Raw genomic sequence first — 19,035 nt, 5'->3', positions numbered from 1 at the left:
GGGAATGGGGAAGTGGAGGCACAATGAAGCTCGCTCTTTCTGCTGAGATGCAACCGTTTCTCTTGAATGACATTCTTTGGGTTACTGCAAGCCTTTGATTATTAAACCATCTTTGTCGCCATTTCGTTGCTTTCTTGGAGGAGCACATTTGCGGAGGTCCTTGCTCTGCCATTCCTAAAGTACTGCTCCTGCCAATGTGTTCCTGACATCCAAGAAGGCAGAGTCTTAAAATCTAATACTCAGGGGCCGTGACCCAAAGAGTGAGGCCCGCAGGCTCAGCGGGTGGCACCGGCTCACCTGGAGTCTAGCATCACCCCGTAGGCTTTGGGCTTTAGTCACGGCACTGAGTGAGTGCGTGGTCGCCTCTGATCCACCTGGTTTGCATCTGCTCCTGCACCTGGCCTGGGAGACTGCTCAGAACTCGCGCTGTGAGAGAAGAGCAACTCGCAGGGGACGCGGACTCTAGCCCGCTGGTCCCCGCGTCCTCCCGGTCCGGCCGTCGGGAGAGTCTGGTGAGGGAGTGTGTGCCGCAAGGGCGCGGTGACGGCTCATGTCGGGCTCTCCTCCGGGTTCAGGAATTCCTGCTGAAGATTTTCTGTGTGTTCCGGAACCTGATGAAGATGAGCGTCTTTCCCCGGGACTGGATGGTGATGAGACTTCTCACAAGCAAGTGAGTGTGGGAGGGCCCTGTGCCAGCATCCACAGAGTTGTTCTCAGACTGAGGTGTGCGTGTGTGCGAGAGAAAGAGCAAGAGAGAAGTCCAGACCAAGGCCATGGGGACAGGGAGGTGAGGGCAAGTGGGAAAAACACTGATTGTGTTCTAGGCACAATCAGTAGGACTTGACCACTTTACCATACGTTCAAAGAGAAGAAAGAGTCAAAGATAGTTTTTTAAAAATGGAGCCCAAGGGCCCAGCAAATGACTTCATGGTAAGGAAAGAAAAGGAGATGTTAAGGACAAGAAATACAATCCCCAGCAAAGGGTTGTTCCTTGAGGAAGGCTTGTTCTGTGGCCCTCTGGCTGCTGTGGCTCTAGAGTCTCGTGCAGCAGCACCCCAGACCCTCCTCTCGACTGGGTGTGTGCTGTCTGCCACACTCTGCCCGCCTCCCACGGCTAGTGCCAGTCACCCACCTGAGACCTGGCCGTGAGGCTCTGCCCACCTCTGACTCCGGCCGCAGGGTTCACGCAGAGGCCGACCCCAAGCTGCCTGCCCCGTGTGTATTTCTAGCCTGTGCTTCTAACTGGCAAACCAGACAAGCGATGCCAGAGGTCAGGTGCTGCCTCACCTGGTCTCCCTCCACTCCAGGGAAGGCCGCTTGGCCGCTCCTCCCCGGCCCACTGCCGCCTCCTGCTGCCCTGCCTTTTCCCTTGTCATTGCACAGTGTGTGGTGAAGTACTCGTGCTAGCTCATGCCAGCAGGGTGCCGGCGTGGCCTTCCACTGTGTACCTGTAACAGTGCCCTTGTCTTTCTCCAGAACTGCAGACACTTTCTACAGAACGGAATGGGCGAATAGGGGTATTCAGGGATTTTCCATTTGAGTCCCTCTTGTTCTTACCTTTCAGCCACTCCTTAGATCCCCTCAGGCTTCCCAGCCCACTATGCAAGAGCTGCCTCTTCTTTTAAGGCTTTTACCTTTCCAACGGGCCAGCCCTCTGCTGGTGGACTGTTCCCTCTAACGCACCGGTTTTTGCCTCGCCCTCTGCTGCAGCAGAGCCCTGGCAGTCATGGTCAGATGTCGGTTCTTTCCACCGCACCGCCTCTCTGCCTCCGCCCGTGCCCTGGGTTCCAGCACGCCGGCTTCTCGCCCCCCTTATGTGTGCCCAGGCTAAAAGTGAGAGTGGTATTCTAAAGCAAAGGCTGGGATTAAAAGACTTATAGATGAAAATGATAGTGTGTGACAGAGGTACTTAAAAACTATAAATCCCTATTATCAAGTTAAAAAATAAAACTGTACTCTTAAGTCCTCTAGTGATCATAATACGTGTTCCCCAGCACACTAGAATCACTCCTTGAACTAGAAGAAACTTTTAAAAACCATCAAACCCCCCTCCCTCCTTTTACAGGCAGGGAACGGGGGCCGGGGAGAAGCAGTGCCAAGGCCAGACAATGGCAAAGTTAGGTCTAGAACCCACTGACACTCTGCTGTTCTGCCAACGGTGCGGCATTTCTCCAAGGCTGGTTTCCGGTGGGATGCACACCACCTCTCTCTTCCCCTTCATAGTACGCCTTACATGAGAGCATGTCGTGCTCAGACTTTGCTCACAGGCTGTGCACAGTCGATGCTAAGCTATCCGATGCCACTGTTAGTCTTTTAATTCTGCCAAACGCATTGTTCCCTTGCTGCAGTATCATAGTCACGACCGTCCAGTACCTGTCTTCCGCACTGCACAAGAATTTCACAGAGACGGACTTCGACTTTAAGGTAGGAGCTCCTACAATCCATCGCTGTCTTCGTAATAAATCTAGAAACCCAAAGCTCACTCTCTTTGTTTTACTTAGAACAACCATTTTATCTTGCATACAATTTTGTAGGTCAGGAATCTGAGAAGGACTCAGCGAGGTGTCAGCTTGGGGGCTGGAGCAAGCTCGCTCGCTTATTATTATTATTATCATTATTATTAATCTGTTGGCAGTACACACAGCTCTCAGGTTTGATAGTTTGGCAGGTGTTGGGAGCCAGACATCCATGAGTTTGCTTCCTAGTCTAGAAATTAACTCTTGGTTTCAGAGGACTCGGGAAAGAAAGTCGTCTTTGCAAAGATATTTAAAAAGGAGAAAAGGAATCAAGATCTTCACGTTATAAAATGCATTCCGCGCTACATACATATATATTTAGAAGCTCTCCTTGCAAGGTTGAGGACTCAGGCTGTCATGTGTTTTCATTTTCTCTCTCTCTGTCTCTCTAGGTGTGGAATTCTTATTTTAGCCTGGCAGTTCTGTTCATAAATCAGCCAAGCCTCCAGCTAGAAATCATCATGTCAGCCAAGAGGAAGAAGATTCTGGATAAGTAAGACATATGTCCAGATGGGGTTGTGTTTCCATAGGAGGGGCTCCTTCAGGAGTCCAGAAGGTTCTCACTGAGGTGGCTTCCCAAGGAGCCAAGTGAGAGAGTGCAGTTCAGTCGAGAGCCAGATGACCTAGTATTTTGGGAAACAGCGGAATCAGGGCTGAAGTGCTGGCCTCACTGGGTTTGCAGCCTTGTCTTCCTGAACCTTCTCCCGCTGGTAACTGGCTCCTGTGTTGGTATTTCCAGGTACGGGGACATGCGTGTGATGATGGCTTACGAACTGTTCAGCATGTGGCAGAATTTGGGTAGGTCTTTTCTCCTTATTTGTCCCTTCTGCATTTTGCAGAGCCGAATAAAAAGTGGCAAGACTCATAGCTTCGCCCAGGTTTTAGGAATGTTAATTCAGACCCAAGAAATCTTCACATGCCTCTAACATAACGCCTCATATGGATGGGGTAGCACGTGTGCACAAAGCCCTTGGCAGGGACGTTAAGCTGAGAAATAAGACTCCAGGAATACATATTCACAATCCCTTTTTTGAGAACTGAAAATCGAAAGGAAAAAAGAAGATGAGGGCTCCGGTAGTTTCCCCAGATGGAGAACGCACGCCCGCGAGGTGCCCCGTGTTCTCCGTGTCCCGGTCTGGTGGTTGCAGGCTCGGAAGCACAGGGCAGCCATGCGTTTCAGTAAAGATTGGAAAACGCTTCCTGAGTTTTCTGGAGTTCGGGCACGCAGACCACATTCCTGATACCACTTGCACGGAGAGTGGATGTAAGAAGGGAATGTTAGCCCTTGGGTATGTTTTAGCTTCCTTTCTTTTTAGCTCCTGTAATATCCACTGCTTTGGACCTGACCTTGTGAGGGTTTGGGGTAGCACACTGGGATTGCCCTGGTGACTGGGTGGGCCATCCTTGGGTGCTGTGGGCTTTTAATAGCTAGAGAAGCTGCTATTACTCGTCCTAGTAAAGTCTGCTTTCAGATACGCTCATGGCTCTGAAGCCCTGGAAATGGTCATAAGATCTTAAGATCTTATAATCCTTCATTAACCGTCAACGGTAACAGGTGAGGTGTGTGGCCTTTCTCCCTGCCAGCGAGCGCTGGGCCTTCCGTCCCCAGGGGGAGACCTGTTTCCCCAGGCGGGTTTTCCAGCTTCAGCGCTCTGACTGCCTGCATTCAGCACACGCTGGGCATGGGTTTGAAACCTGAAGTTGACTCCAGTCCCAGGAACACAAAAACTAGCGATGGTACCAAACCCCAAGATTGGAATACGCAGGCTCAGCCTCAGGGCTAACACTTGATTCTTAGATAAGCTTTCTCCAGTAGAAGTTTTTAAAAAGATGCCCAATTTTCCTGATAAAGCCATCCTGTCCTATTGTTTTTGGTGGAAGTGGCACTTTCCGGTCCTCAAACACTGGTTTTACTTTGCTACAGCAGTCGTTAGTACGCAGGCACACAGCGCGCTTCCTCCTTTGTCTCTGGAGGACGGGAAGCAGGTCTCTGGCAGATGGCTCGCTCTGTTTCACCCTTGCAAGGGAGAGGAAAGTTCCATCCCCCAGTCCCGAGGGCTGGCCCTGGCTTCTGGGCCCCAGATCAGGCCAATTGCAGGGAAACCCGCATCACCCACTTCCCATGGACAGGCCGCACTGAAAGGCTGAGGGGTGAGCTAGGCTGGTCTGAGTAGATGTAGTTTTGCCATCAGAAGTGCAGTGTGAAGACCACGGGCTCGGGTGGGGTAGGGTGCCCAGAGAGAGTCTCTAAACCAGTGTGTGGGAGCAGGGCTGGGGGGGGGGGGGGCTGCTAACTCAGGAAGGGGCCTCGCAGGCATTCTTGAGCGCACTGAGTGAAGAGGCCCCTGGACTCCCGACCTCTAATGGCTGGACCGGGGAGTGGACATCCTCATCACTTAAATGCCTGTGGGTTAAATAGAGTTAGAAACCCCAGGGAGTGTGTGTTGTGTTTAGATGTATTTTTCTTGCTAAGTAACTCTTGAGAACAGATTTTCTGAAACTACCACAAGTTACTCAGAAATCCTATTCTATCTAGAATAGTGAACTCTGCTCCTTGACCTCAGAGTGATTGTCAGATAGCTTGTAAAGTCTCCCAGCAAATTCTTTGGAAAGTTTGTTTGTGCTTGTTAAACATCTGTTTTAACTGGGCTGGGCCAGTTTCACCTATGAATGCCAAAAAGGCACGAGTGGGAGTATCTCAGAAGGCCATCAGGGAGAGCGTGCTCTGCTCTCAGATGCTTCCAGTGCAGACCACGTCACGCGCTGTGGCCCTGCTCGGGAAGCTCCCACGGAGGAGCAGAGCAAGCATAAACTAACACCTGTTGGTTTCGTTGTTCAGGTGAACATAAGATCCACTTTATCCCGGGAATGATCGGTCCTTTCCTGGGGGTGACACTGGTCCCACAGCCAGAAGTGCGGAACATCATGATTCCCATCTTTCATGACATGATGGACTGGGAGCAGAGGAAAAACGGCAACTTCAAGCAGGTAGGACGACGCCTGGTAGTGCTCGGGCTGCCCCCACCCCCCCTTGCAGTGAACCTGAAGCTGATCCGGATGGCCCGGCGGAGGTCCCGCGGGAACGAGTTGTGCCTTGGCCGTCTCGAGTCCTGTTGAAGGGCTTTCCCCCACCTGGTGGCCAGGATCGAGTTGTAGATGTTCCTCATGAAGTCGGAGGCCAGAAAAGGGTCAGAAGAAAGGAGTGAATGTCATGTGGAAGGAACTTTCTGACCGAGGGGAGAATGACTAGGACTCCGACCTCCTAGCTTAATTCTGGAGAAGGCCCTGGGAGCATGGTGCTCTTGCTCTCTGGGGGATCCCCAAGGCGTGTGGTCCAGGCATTTCTGGGGTTAGATCCCAGACCAGATGACTTCTCACGGCTCAGGGTAGCCCACAACTCCACAGACTCCTGTATAGACGGGTAGGTCTAGGGAGGGTGAGCCCTTGGCGTCTGACCGAGTGGCTTCAGGCCGTCCCTGTGTGCAGTTCTCCTGCCACACCTGGCGCGGAGGAGATGGCCCCTGCCCGTGTATCCACCTTCAGGGGACAGGACTAGGACTAATAGGGGTCAGTGGTAGGGGAGCTGATGTCCGCTAATAAAGAAATAACTTGCTAGCAATAAGAACTGCCCCTGAGCTGGCCTGCTCTGGCAGCTGGGGAGTTCCTCTTTACTGGAGGTTCTCCAGTGGAAGCTTCCAGGAGCCTCTGGGGAGGACTCCCGTGCTGGCGTGGGGACTGTGCCTGTGTCCCACCAGGCCCTCTCCAGCTCCGTGATTCTGGGGTGACCCAGTGGCCCTACAGTGCGAGACTGTAACCGTAAGGAGCAGACCAGCCAAAGAGTGATTTTCAAATTCCCATTTATTTACTGGTGAATTTACAAAGAGTAAAATTTCCTCTTGATGATTTACAGTTCCTTAAGTTTTGGTAAACACATCAAGTCATGTAACCACTACCACAAAAGTACTTTTCAGGGACAGCAAGATGGGATTCCTAAATATTCCACCTCGCTGCCACGCCGTAGCAAACCCTTCCCCTGCGTTTAACCTGTGGCGGCCACTCGTGTGTTCTCCGTCCCTGTAGGCGGGCGTTTGCCGGAAGGCCCTGCCAGTGGGACCACGCAGACCGTAGCCTTGAACGGGCTTCCTCCCTGTAGCACGATGCCCTTGAGAGGCGCGTCCGTGTCGCTGCGTCTGTCCGTTTTTCTGTTGCTGAATAGTATTCGGTGCAGTTCATTCCTTCACTTCTAAAGACGTTCGGGCTATTTTCACTTCTTGGTGGTTATGAATACATATAGCTGCTGAAAGTCATTTCCTCACAGGGTTTTGTGCGGGTATAAACTTCCCTTTTTCCTGGGTAGGTACATAGGAATAGGATTGTAGGGTGTTGTGGTAAATGTATATTTAACTTTATAAGAAGCTATTAAATTGTTTCCCAAAGTGGCTATACCATCTTGAAGTTGATCCATATACTCACCGTCATCCAGTATTATATCTCTGTTTATTTTAAACATGCTATTAGATGTATAGTTATATATCACTGTGATTTTAATTTCCATTTTTCTAATGATTGATGATGTTGAGCATCTTTTTTTTTTAAAGATTTATCTATTTTTAGAGAGAGGGAGAAAAAGAGAGAGAAACATCAGCGTGTGGTTGCCTGCCGCACGCCCACTATGAGGGACCCTGCGTGGACACAGAGTCCATGAAGACAGTATATCTCTTTGAATATTTAGGTGCTTTTTTATTTTTTTAAATTTTTTATTGAATTCATTGGGGTGACATTGGTTAAAAAAATGATATAGGTTGCAAATGTACAGCTCTATTATACATCATCCGTATATTATATTCCGTGCTCACCACCCAAAGTCCAGTCTCCTTTGGCCACCATTTATCCCCCTTTGCCCTTTCCCACCGCCCCCTGCCCCCCGCTTCCCTCTGGCAATCACCGTACTGTTGTCTGTGCCTATGAGCATGAAGAAAAAGAAACTCGTTGATTTACTTTATTAATATTTTATAGTTTCAGCATATGGATCTTATACATGTTGTTAAATTTATATGTATTCCTTGCTTTTAGTGTTATTATAACTTACTCTGATTTTTTGATTTTGTGTTCTGGTTGTTTGTTGCCAGCACATGGAAAGAAATATGATTGTTTTTGTACATTAATGTCACGTTCTGCACCCTTGCTAATAAACCCATTAGTTTAGAAGCTTTTTGTAGATTCCTTGGGATTTTGTCTGTCACCTGCAGACAGAGACGGTTTTCTTTCTTCCTTTCTAATCTGTATGCTCGTTTCTTTTCCTGCCTAATTGCACTGGCTAGGACCTCTGGTCTGAATAAGTAAGTGATGAGAGTGGGCATCACTGCCTTGTTCTTCCTTTCCTTTTTTTTTTAATTAATTAGTTATTTATTTTTAGAGAGAGAAGAAGGGAAGGAGAAAGAGGGAGAGAAACATCAATGTGTGGTTGCCTCTTGTGCGTCCCCTACTGGGGGCCCAACCTGGCCTTCATCCCAGGCACGTGCCCTGACTGAGAATCAAACCAGCAACCCTTCGGTTCGCAGGCCGCTGCTCAATCCACTGAGCCACACCAGCCAGGGCTTCCTTGTTCTTAATCTTAGGAGAAAGCATTCAATGTTTTACACTTACGATGCTAGCTCTAGATCTTTTATAGATGCTTTTCATCGAGGGTAAATAGTATGTAAGATAAGAATCTATTTTTGAAGTGCGGAGCTCTAATGCCTTCAGAACTTCAGAAAATAATAACTTCAAACAGAAAAGAACTGTTGCTGCTTTTCTGTGTTGTCACACATGTGCCTTCGAATCGGGCAAAATGCACGACTGCCTGGTGAGAGAACCCAGGGACCAGCAAGCAGGCGGCACTGCGGAGTCCGTCCGCGGGTTCCGCACCGTGGGTCGGCTGGGCCTGCTGTAAGAGGGGCTGGGCCGCTTTCCTCCGTCACTGACACGGAACCAAGGAGGTCAGCTTGGGGGACGACTGAGCTGGAGCTCATCTGTCCCACCTTCAAGACTCAGCTGACGACTGTGTCCTGTCCCCCAACAACACTGCCTGATATCCAGTGAGCCACGTAAACCTCGCTGCCCCTGGTTGGAAAAGCCGTGCCGCCGCTTCCCTTTGCCGTCGAGTATTTTAGAAGAATGGTCTGCTCTTCCCACTTCCCACCCTCCTGAAGTACCTGTTCAGTCCGATGTCTGTCGTGCACCCCTTTTGCCGAAGCTGTTCTCCTGAAGGTCATCCATGACCCCCAAAACCCAGTGATTTTTGTTCTTCCATCCAGTTGTGCTTTTCATGGCTTTGGGTCTGTTAACTACTCCTTTACCTGTTACCACCTATTAAACATACTTCTTCTAATGATAAAACGGTAGAAAAGTTAAAAGTATAAACAAGCTATCATGAAAAAATATAACCCATAGCCTCATATTAACTTGTAGGGGAAGGGAGTCAGGATATGTCTTTTTAGACTTTTTTTCCAATTCATAGTTTTTTAAGTTAAAGTGGAATCGTTCTGTGTTTTTCTTTTTTAGAACGATGGTGTCTAATGGTTTTCACTGTCCCCGTGGCGGCGGCAGCACCGTGTCCGCTCCATCTCTGCACGCGTGTTAGTGCCGTGCGGCCCACGCTGTCAGCTCGGGGCTGCCTGGCGCTCGCTGCGTGGCGTGGCTGGACCTCCGTGCGTTCAGCCAGGCTCCTAGTTTTAGGAATTAGGCTCGTTCCAAATGTTTGTTAAAATTGCAAAAAAAAAAAAGCATTCCTAATTATTTTCTTAGGTTAATTTCTCACCTGTTAATTGCTGAATCAAAGAACAAAACCTTAAGATTTTACAGTATTTCTTGAAACTCTTTAAAGTCCACTGACTTCCCAGACACGGGGCCACCCTGTCCGTGTGTGGCCCATCCAAGCACTGATGGTGCTGAGCTGCTCAGCCCTCGTCCTGCCTCCCCTCCACCTCCACGTGATGGGCTCTTGGGAACGAGCACTGTTTCGTGTGCCTTTAGTTCTTAGAACCCAGCGTGGTGTCTGGGACGTGGTGGGTTCACGGAGATGAACACCACGGAGCACTCCCGAGAGCTGGGGCACAGGGAGCTGAAGAGGGGTGTTCGGCACCGTCACTGTCTCACAAGTAAGGAAACTCGGACTTAAAGAAGTAAGTGTTTTGTCCAGAAGTAGACAGCTGGCTATATAGCAGGAAGTGTGCCTGTTGAATGAATGAATAACAAGGTGTCTCTTGAGGAATATTGGTTCCAGAAATAAAAGCAACTGCTCAAACCTGAACGTGACATAGTTGAAGACCTCACCGTTCCATTTGACCGAAGGCCGTTGGTTTTGTGTGCATGGGTCTTCTGCATCCCCTGTTTTGGATTTCTCAGCTCCTCCTGACTTTTTCTTTCAGCAGCACTGCAGAGGGTGATGAAGTAACTCTCTCATACCCTTCCAGTACCAGCTTCTTTGCCTAATACAGGAGTTCTAACACTTGAACAGGCAGCAGAACCACCTGGAGGCTTGTTGAAACACAGATTGCTGCCACCCCCCCCCCACGATTGTGTGACTGTCCCCCTCCTGGCCATGTAGCAGACTTGCCTGTTTTCTGCGAATGGGATTCCGGAAAACATAGCTGCCCTCAATGAATCTCCTAATCCAATTATCTTTTTATTCGTTCATTGCCTTAGGACCCGTTGGCCCTGTGTGGAGTGAGAAAATGCTTCTCTTATAGTTCATTATTAAGTGCATCCATGCCATTTTTTGCTCATCTGATACATGTGTATAGTAATACTACGATGCCACATTTTCTAGGCTAACGAAGGGTTTGGTTTCTCACCTCAGAGTAACCCAGCGAAGCCCAGTGGAGAAGCGGCCAGCACTGCCGGGAGCCTTGCAGACCAAGCGCGGCAGTAGTAACACGTGCAGCATTTCCCCTCACGGTCTAGGGATCTCGTAACAAATGCAGGCGCCCCAGTGACCGCCCAAGGGCTTTAGGGCCTCTGGGGACAAACAGTGGAGCCTTTATCCTGAAGGAGAGTCTGAAGGAAATACCTCCCCCTCCACCCAGCCTAATGGCAGTCAGAACAAGGACCAGCCCCCAGCTTCGTTCCTTTGTCACTGGCCGAATAGAGGGTAAAGTTCTAACCAAATGTTTTTTATACATACAAGTTCTTCTGAATGAGCATGTTCTAAGAGAGAAAAACCTTTGACAAAGGTCTCTTTTGGATCCATAATACTTTTCTCTCCAGGAAGTCCTTACGTGTTGCCCTAAACTGGGAAAAAAGTATCTGAGAATTGTAAGTTCCAACTCCTTGCAGCCACTGGAGCGGGCGGCCTCCCTGGCCAGGAGAGGCGGGGTGATTTCCCGGGGCTGTGGAGGAGGTCCTGCCTTCCCAGGCATTGATTGGGTGCAAGGACGAAACAGGAGGCGGTTCCTCGCCACCCTCACCTGTCATCACAGGGTCAGCCCCGGCTTATAAAGTCTCTGCTTCCCTCTAGGTGGAGGCCGAGCTGATTGACAAGCTGGACAGCATGGTGTCCGAAGGGAAAGGTGACGAGAGCTACAGGGAGCTCTTCGGCCTGCTGTAAGCTGCGTCAGCCCCAAGCACCCCACGCTGGGGGAGGGGGTGAAGTGGGCTAACGAAGGGTAGGGGTGCAACCCGTGCTGGGCAGGCCTTAGAGGGGCGTTTCAGGAGAGACCTGGGTCATTCCTAGGAGTAGCCGTGAGCACCTCCTGTCAGTACAGAAGGTGGCGTCATGACGGCCAGCTCTCTCAGGGGTAGCCACATTGACAGGCGATCACTCCGAGCTCCTGTCTTTGCTGCTAGGAGAAGGGTCATTACACGTCTTCACAGCATGCGCAGAGTCCAGCTGGGCAGGTCGCTTGTGGGGACTAGTGAGGGCTCAGGGCTGGAAGGGGGGGGGTGAACCCCTGCTTTGTAAGATCGTTCAGTCAGCTTGAAAAATATTAACGTGGATTTCGTGACCTGAACAAGCCACGTCCCCTCTCCGGGCCAGTTTCCCTGTTTGTGAAACGGTGGCTGTGCTGAATGACGTCAGGGGCCTCCCGGGTCCACCGTTCGAGGCTCTGTCTTGAGGTCACGAGGGCAAGAGACCGTGCAGGATTGGTCACAGGGCCAGTTCCAAAGGGAGGGGTTCGGGGGAGCTGGGGTCCTCCCCGACAGACCGTGCTGTTGGGTGTTTTATCTTTCTGAGAAACAGAACCTTTAGATGGTTACATCTCTAGAGTCGCCTCCCATTTCACTCCTTTCCAGCTTTGAGATGGTGTTTTAGTGCCACATTGAAGACAAACCTGTGACACACTTTTCCAGTAACAATACTGTACATTTGCCCAGAACTTTGCACAGTAGAGAAAGTGTTGACATTTCCTGCTTTATCCTCAAAACACACCTGTGAGGCAGGCAGGGCAGCTACCATCCTGATGAATGGAGGTGATGCAGCAGCTCGGAGTGGTGTCGCACGCCCTCAGCTGCACAGCCAGTGAGAGGCAGCTGGGGGTGGGGTGGGGGAAGGGGAGGAGGTGCACATCTCCTGGTTTAAGAGGGAGAGATCTGTCTTCCGTGCCCACCTTGTTCCCTGACGAGCCACACAATGAAATGTAAATTTATTTGAAATTCAAGTAATTATATTTTGTGAAAATGAATCCATCTTTTAGTATTTCTCTTTTCGCTGAAGCTGTGTCTAATTGTGGGAGTCAGGCAGAGAAACCTCTCCCTAAGCCACTAACAGATGACTTTGCTACAAAAGGAGAAGCACAGAATAACTTGTAGTTACTAATTACCTGACCAAATAGTGTTTCATAGACCCCTCTAAAGTCATGTCTCAGAACTGAGGGCCACCGATGGCATGGGGCGGCATCTCCCAGTCTGTGTTCCGGAGAAGACTGTGGGTATGCTGGAAAAAGGAATAAGTGGATCATGCGCTGACCAGTTTAGAAAAGATCCAACTGAACAACATTGAACAGGTCTCTGTAACTGTAGGATTTCTCAGCCTTTGATGTGCAAAAGAATGTGAAACGTCCCCAAAAGGAGGGCGTTGTGGGCAGCATATGCTTGTTTGCTCATGGAAGAGCTCCCCCAGCCACCCAGGCCTGCAGGACCCTGTAGGACACCCCTTGGGGAACACTGACACCGTGGCTTTTCCCACGTGGATCAGGGGCCAAAGCTGAAGGTCTCGCCTTCTCTTCTGGTGACCTGAGTCACATGGGAAACCCTCACTTTCCCAGAAGCCTCAGCTTGGTGCAGGGTCGACAGTCATTGTCATAGCAGCACTGACAGCTGCTAGGCTATGGATGTGAGTCCCCAGTGATGTGACCCTAGCTGGGCTTGCCAACCCAAGTGACCTCTCATGACCTTAGGAGCTAGGGACAGTCTGGAGAGGAGTGGAGAGAAACCTGTGGGAAGGCAGAGGACCTCAGGAGCCAGGCTCCCTGGAGAAGCCAGAGGAGGCGGCAGGAGCACGGGGCTGGCGAGTGAGAAGAGGACCTGGGCGTTTAGCTCTGGGCTGCAGCACATTTTGCACGGGAGCGTCCCCTGGTGGAAGAAATAGCCAATGCAGCCCCTGGGGGCCTCATGCGGGGCCCTGCGGGTGGGAATCGAGACAGGCGGGAGTCTCCCCTCGTTTCCCTTGCTTTGCTGAGGGCGACTCTCAGCGGTGATGGAGGTGGTCAGCCAGTCGACGGGGCCAGACCCAGCCGCACTCGGCGGACCCTTAGCTCAGCTGCTGCTTCAGAGCAGACCTCACTTCAGAACAGAACTGAGAGGGGCTGTGGCTAGGAAACTCCTCCCTTAGTTCAGTGGTGTTCCTAGGCTCTTGTACGGGAAAATGGGAGAGATGTTCCTTTGTTGTTGCCACTTCAGTAATTGCCTTGTTGTTGCTTTCTGCTGCGCGGAGTAGAACCCAGCTGTTTGGGCCCTACCCCAGGTAAGACTTCAGTGTGGTAAGTCTGCCGTCTCCAGAGTCATCGCAGGCCCCACGGGCTCTGGGGTCTCTCTCTTGTACCGAATTGTGTGTCACGTTTGTGTCCCTCACTCTCCCACAAACAGCCTCCTGGAGAAGGTTGAACAGGAAACGTGGCGCGAGACCGGCATTTCCTTTGTGACCTCAGTCACCCGCCTCATGGAACGCCTCCTGGACTACAGGTATCTTCTCAGGCACCTCCCTGGTCCCCTCTCAGGTCAGAATACTCCTTCCAGCAAGGACACCCTTTAACCCTCAAAACGGAAACCGTGTGCCCTTGGAGGGGCGGGCTGTTCTGGCCTTGGGTACCATCACCAGTTGCTCGGAATCTACTGATGGCCGGGGCTGGGGGCTGAGGAAGAGAGGGAAGGGGAGGGAGGGAGGGCAAGAGACTTAATTCCCCGGATGCCTCCTGATGTGTGGGTGCACATTGCCAGGGGACATCCCGGGACATGCAGCCACCTGGCTCTCCATTCAGAGGAAGGGACACAGCAGGGAGGGGAGGAAAGCTGTCTCCAGTCTCTGCAGCAAGGCAGAGGATAACTAGAGGTCCTGAGCATAGCCCCTCCTCAGGCCACATGGCACACGGGCAGAGAAGTGTTGCCTTGTACAGAAGTGCGACCCAGAAGGACTTTCAGTGGCCTTTCCGTCGTCTAGGGACCTCATCTTTCCATGCCTGCATTCACTGCCTGAAGTCTGTTTATTTCTGTCCTTTGGTCCTGGCCGTGAACGGATTAAAGGAAGCAGGCTGTGACTGAGCTCAGAGATCTTTACACTCCTTTCAGCTTGAGAGTTCATGTGAAATTAGTTTTTTCGTGAAAGCCTGCTTTCTCGGTCATTCCCTGGCTTTTGAATTAGTCTGCGAGTGACCGTGAAACCGCCACTAGAACCTTAGTTATCCTCTCGGGAGGGTTCAGGCGTGGCAGCTGAGGGGGCCTTTGGGACCTAGAGGGAGGTGATGAGGAAGGAGGGAGGTGATACGGAAGGAGGGGGATGACAGAGGAAGCCTGGCCCCGAGCAAGCAAGCAAGGGTCGTCTCCTCTGTGCTGCGGGACGGACACTGCCCCGAGGGGAAGCAGGTCCAGCCCACGGGTCAGGAAATGGGAGCGAGGGTAGGCCGCCACCGTCACCGCCGAACCGGAGGCGTCGCCGCGCCAGACTCCTGCTCTGCCGCAGCCTGGGGTGGCCAGAGCACTGGCCTGGGTGTGGAAAGGGAATTCGTGAGAAAAGCGTTCGCACCTTGAGCCTCTCCGCTTCCTGTAGCACAGTTGTGCTTGCGTGAGCTTTGGGCCATTGTTCCTGGGCCCTGTGAGGTCACAGTGGCCTTCTGGGAGTCCCTCGTAGAACAGAGGGCTGGCTTGTTCTCGCCGTAGCCCTGGCCTTTCCTGCACCTGCCATCGCCCAGGGAGCACGTGTGGGCAAACGCTTGCCCTCTTCCTAACTGCGACACTTAACAAAGGGCGGCCTTCTTCACCGTGGCCTGTCACGGTGAAAGAACAGCAACGAATTTCCTAGGCTCCAGGGCCTAGCTCTAGCTGCTTGATTTCTCTGCCTGCCTTGCACAGATAACTCAAATTCATGGCCAGAACCAAGTTCGTTCTCCTCCACTTCTTGTCTCGGTGATCGTACCTACAACAAAAAGTTCACACTCTTTTGCGTGACATCGAAGGCTCTTCATAAACTGGCCTTTGCCCACCTCTCTGGCCCTGTCTCCCACCAGTCCCCAGTACCCAGGCCCTGCACCCCAGCCTCCCAGGGTCATTCCTTGTGAGCATAAAAGGGGGCACCATGATGCTGGTGACGGCTCCCATTTATGAAAAGTATGCCACGTACTTTGTGCTTTACACACGCCGTCTCTAATACCATAGGCAGCCCTGAAGGGCGGTCCTTTTACCAGTGAAGAAACACTATTGGCAGGGAGTGCCGTTGCCAGGATTTGAACCTGGACCTGTCTGACTCCGGAGCCATGCCCTGGCTCCTCATCCATGTTGTTCCCACGCACATGTGTGTCCTTCTGAGGGTCGGCTTTCCAGCCCGCCCCCATCAGGGGGGCTTTCCCAGCCAGGAGCTTGGCTTCGATGTCAGAGCATGGGTCACCTCAGATGATGACCGCTTGTCGCCTTTCTGACTCATCCAACAGAAGAGGGCCAGCTCCCCGAGGACAGGACCCTTGTCCTTACTTCCCCGGTCCCCTGCACAGAGCTGGGACAGTCCCCGGCGGGTGTATAGTACATGTTGATGGGTTGGGTGAGCTTGTGGGAAGGTTATGCAGGGACCAAGGAAGTCTTTTCTACCCCAGTGCAGTGTAGTTCAGCAAGAGGTTAATAAGAGAATAGCTGTTGAAAGCTAATATATACGTATATGTGTATGTGTGTATACACATGTGTATATGCACACACACACACACACACACACACTGTTTATACAAGTAATCAACACGTTGCACTCCAAGATAACTCGAACCTATAGCACGAAACTCAGTTTCATGTCGGCATGGACCTTGGTACTTGGAGAAGCGCCTCTTTAGCTCTTGTGCTGATGTGTTCACTTCTGCATGAACCCCAGACACTTTGTGTCGGATGCAGAAGCGCTCATTGGTCGCAGCCGCATCCCCAGCCTAGAAAGCAAGGCCCCAGGAACGTGTTCTTGGTGCCCCGGAGCAGACAGGGGCGGAGCCGGGGTTGCCGGGCCCTCGGGGTTCTTTTGGAGTCTCCCCCCAGAAGAGGCAGCTGGAGGTCGCGGCGCCTTCCTTTCCCAGGCCCCTCCCGTCACACCGAGGGTTGCCCAGCCGCTGGTCTAGGCGCAGCCAGACAGATGCTTCAGAAGCCGCTTTCAGAAGGGTCCTCCCTGCTGTCCAGGGGAAGCGTCGGGGGAAGCAGCTCCGGTTGGAGAACAGCCCAGCCCCGCCGTGGGTCACACCGACGCCTCAGCGACACTGCAGTTCTGCGTTGCCCCAGAGGCACGGCTGCATGCCCTGGGGCCGCCTCTCACCTGCACTCTCCCTTCCAGGGACTGCATGAAAGGGGAGGAGACAGAGAATAAGAAGATCGGCTGCACAGTTAACCTGATGGTGAGGGACACGGGCCCTTCCTCCCGCCGCCTGGTAGCGTGGGTTCTGTGCTGCCCTGCGGCCGGCCTGGCCGCCCCACAGAGCCCCGCTGTGGGCCTGGCAGTTTGAGCGGGGACACCGGCCCCGCGGCTGGCGTCGGGGAGACCCGCCGCTCTCCAGTCCCGTGTCCACTTGGGAACGGCATGAAATGAACGTCTCTTTGGCCGGAGCTCCAGCCTGGCCTGTTGGCAAGGTCCCACCATCCCTGCCACACCCCGACTCCTAGCTTGCCCTGGTCCCCAGGCCGCACTGGCGCTCCTCCTCTTCCTCAGTGCGCAGGGCCCCTGCAGATGCGCCAGTGGCTCCGCCCTGCGCAGGCGTGCCTTCTGCTGGGTCCTTCCCCGTTCTGGGGTGGGCTGCCTCCACAGCCTGCCCAGCATGGGAGGGCTGTGGCCAGCCGCCTGGATCTCAGGTGTGGCCTCCACAGGGGGCAGCCTCTCCCATCTTTGTGTGCATTTCCCTCTCTCTCACAGAACTTCTACAAGTCAGAGATTAACAAAGAAGAGATGTATATTCGCTACATCCACAAGCTCTGTGACATGCACTTGCAGGCTGAGAACTACACAGGTGAGTGGGAGAGGGAAGCCGCGCGTCCCGGAGAGGACGGGCTCGACGGGGATGCAGAGCTGGCAGAGGAAGGCTCTGGACTGGCGTCGGCCGGATGTTAGCACGGTGTTGGGCCTTGCTGCCCCTCGCCTCCCTCCGCTCCCTCGGCTGCTTCGTGACAGGGGGCGGAGAAAGCAGAACTTCCGCTTATGCCTCGTGCCTCATCCTCTGTAGCCTGCGGCTGCTGTTCTGTTCCCCCTGCCTCCTCTTCCCCCTCCCTCAGGCCTCCTGGGAGGCCTCCAGGCTCTGGTGTGCCAGGCTCAGAGCACCCCGGGCTCACCATCTCCCCTCACGCACAGTGCCTCTCTCAGTCCACCGCTGGACTTAGGGAACTCGAACCCGCGCAGACCTGCCTAGCAGTCTGGCCTCTTCCCCTCCAATGACACAGCAGCCCCCGTGGCTCTCCCAAAGGAGAGTATGGAGAGCGCTCTCTGACGGGCCTTTCCACAGCATAGTTTATTACTAAGGCCTCCTCGGACAGAACACACTCAAAAGCATTTCAGTGTGCCTGTCACGCAGGAATCAGGGGTCCTGCCTGATCGCCTTGGCCATAGTCCCCCCCAGATACTCACCTTCTCTCTGTGGGGACCAGCCACTCCGTCTTCGCCCTTGGACTGCAGGACTTAAATGTGTGTGCTAGATCGGGAAATTCAAGCTATTGCCCACAGACATTACTAGAATTAGGTGGATTTGTTGCAACACAGAATTTTTCCCTTATCTCTAGCTGTCAGACCGTTAGATACAGATGCCACTTTTTCTGACAACAGAGCTCGACAAGACTTGAAGGGTGGCTGGGCCATGCCCTGCGGCCATGTCTTGTCCACACTTCCAGGAGCCCCCAAAGAAGGCAGTGGGGTGACGGACTGATAAATTCCGCGCCTCGGTAGCAGCATGTACTAAACTGGAGGACAGGGCTGTGACCGAGAGGCTGGGTCACAGATGTGGACAGAGAAGGGGTGGAGGCCGGCTCTGGTGGCCCCAGGAGTGACGTCTGAAAAGAGTGTATTGTTTCCTGAGCTCCAGAGGCAGGCCTGGAGTGCCTCAGAGGCTTGCCCCCCCCCCCCCCCCCCAGACAGGGCTGCTTCCCACACCCAGTGAGGAGGCGTGTGCGTCCCTGGGCAGGAGGGTCCGGCGGCCAGAGGGCGGGCAGAGAGCGAGGCTGAGGAGCGGCAGGGAGTCCCTGCAAGCCAGTGGGTGGGCTGAGCTGAAACTGGAAGTGGGTCACAAAGCAGTTAGAAATGAGGTGCTTCCTAGGCCTGGGGAGCAGACCTGAGTAGGGCCTTGAAGTCCACGCAGATGCTAGAACTAATGAACTTTCCAGGAGGAGATGAGCCGCTAAACATGAGCAGATAGAACAGGAAGGTGTAGACAATGAAGTGAGGACCCTGAGCAGCAGCTGGAATTCAGTGTGACTCATTCCTTGGAACTTAGGGAGCCGTGGAGTTTGGCTGCTGTGTTATATAACCCTCCAGCCATTCCGCTGGTGGGGTGAGGTGTTGCGGAGTGTCTTCCCCGGGTCTAGCATCGACTTCAGGTTCCTCCGGGAATGGAGCTTCTGGCCTCAGGTCCACCCCACAGCCCCATCCACCCATCCTCTCTCTGGTCCTTGCAGAATCAGTCGAGATGAGGAGAGAGGGTCATTTCCAGGGCTATGGTTGGATTAGAAGGTGAAGGCGAAGACCTTGAGGCTGGCGTAGGGGGAGCAGCGAGAACCCTTGGTCAGTGCTCGCTCCTCAGAGCCAGTTCTGATAAGCCTGAAAAGGAAGTTCTAGTCACCCGAGCAAAGTGGCTCCCAGGAGCTCTCCCCGACACGGCCGTGTCTGCCA

General features: G+C 52.9%; 1 protein-coding gene across 6 annotated transcripts in view; it reads left to right on the top strand.

Moving 5' to 3' along the window:
- The window catches only part of DOCK3 (dedicator of cytokinesis 3), a 268,621-nt gene that overhangs the window by 216,355 nt on the left and 33,231 nt on the right, over positions 1 to 19,035 (top strand). For 5 of the 6 annotated variants that reach the window (XM_036030272.1, XM_036030271.1, XM_036030268.1 and 2 more), the window contains 10 exons: positions 576 to 670; positions 2,349 to 2,424; positions 2,909 to 3,009; positions 3,256 to 3,314; positions 5,356 to 5,504; positions 11,014 to 11,099; positions 13,432 to 13,458; positions 13,581 to 13,676; positions 16,504 to 16,564; positions 17,077 to 17,170. In XM_036030272.1, the coding sequence (XP_035886165.1) occupies positions 576 to 670; positions 2,349 to 2,424; positions 2,909 to 3,009; positions 3,256 to 3,314; positions 5,356 to 5,504; positions 11,014 to 11,099; positions 13,432 to 13,458; positions 13,581 to 13,676; positions 16,504 to 16,564; positions 17,077 to 17,170 (844 nt within the window). The remainder of the gene's footprint in view (positions 1 to 575; positions 671 to 2,348; positions 2,425 to 2,908; positions 3,010 to 3,255; positions 3,315 to 5,355; positions 5,505 to 11,013; positions 11,100 to 13,431; positions 13,459 to 13,580; positions 13,677 to 16,503; positions 16,565 to 17,076; positions 17,171 to 19,035) is intronic. The other variant, XM_036030269.1, reaches the window with a different exon arrangement.

The sequence above is a fragment of the Phyllostomus discolor genome, chromosome 7, assembly GCF_004126475.2.
Source record: "Phyllostomus discolor isolate MPI-MPIP mPhyDis1 chromosome 7, mPhyDis1.pri.v3, whole genome shotgun sequence".
In the NCBI taxonomy this organism is placed as follows: Eukaryota; Metazoa; Chordata; class Mammalia; order Chiroptera; family Phyllostomidae; genus Phyllostomus; species Phyllostomus discolor.
Note: the sequence above shows the minus strand (reverse complement) of the source record. Positions and strands in the feature narration are given on the sequence as shown.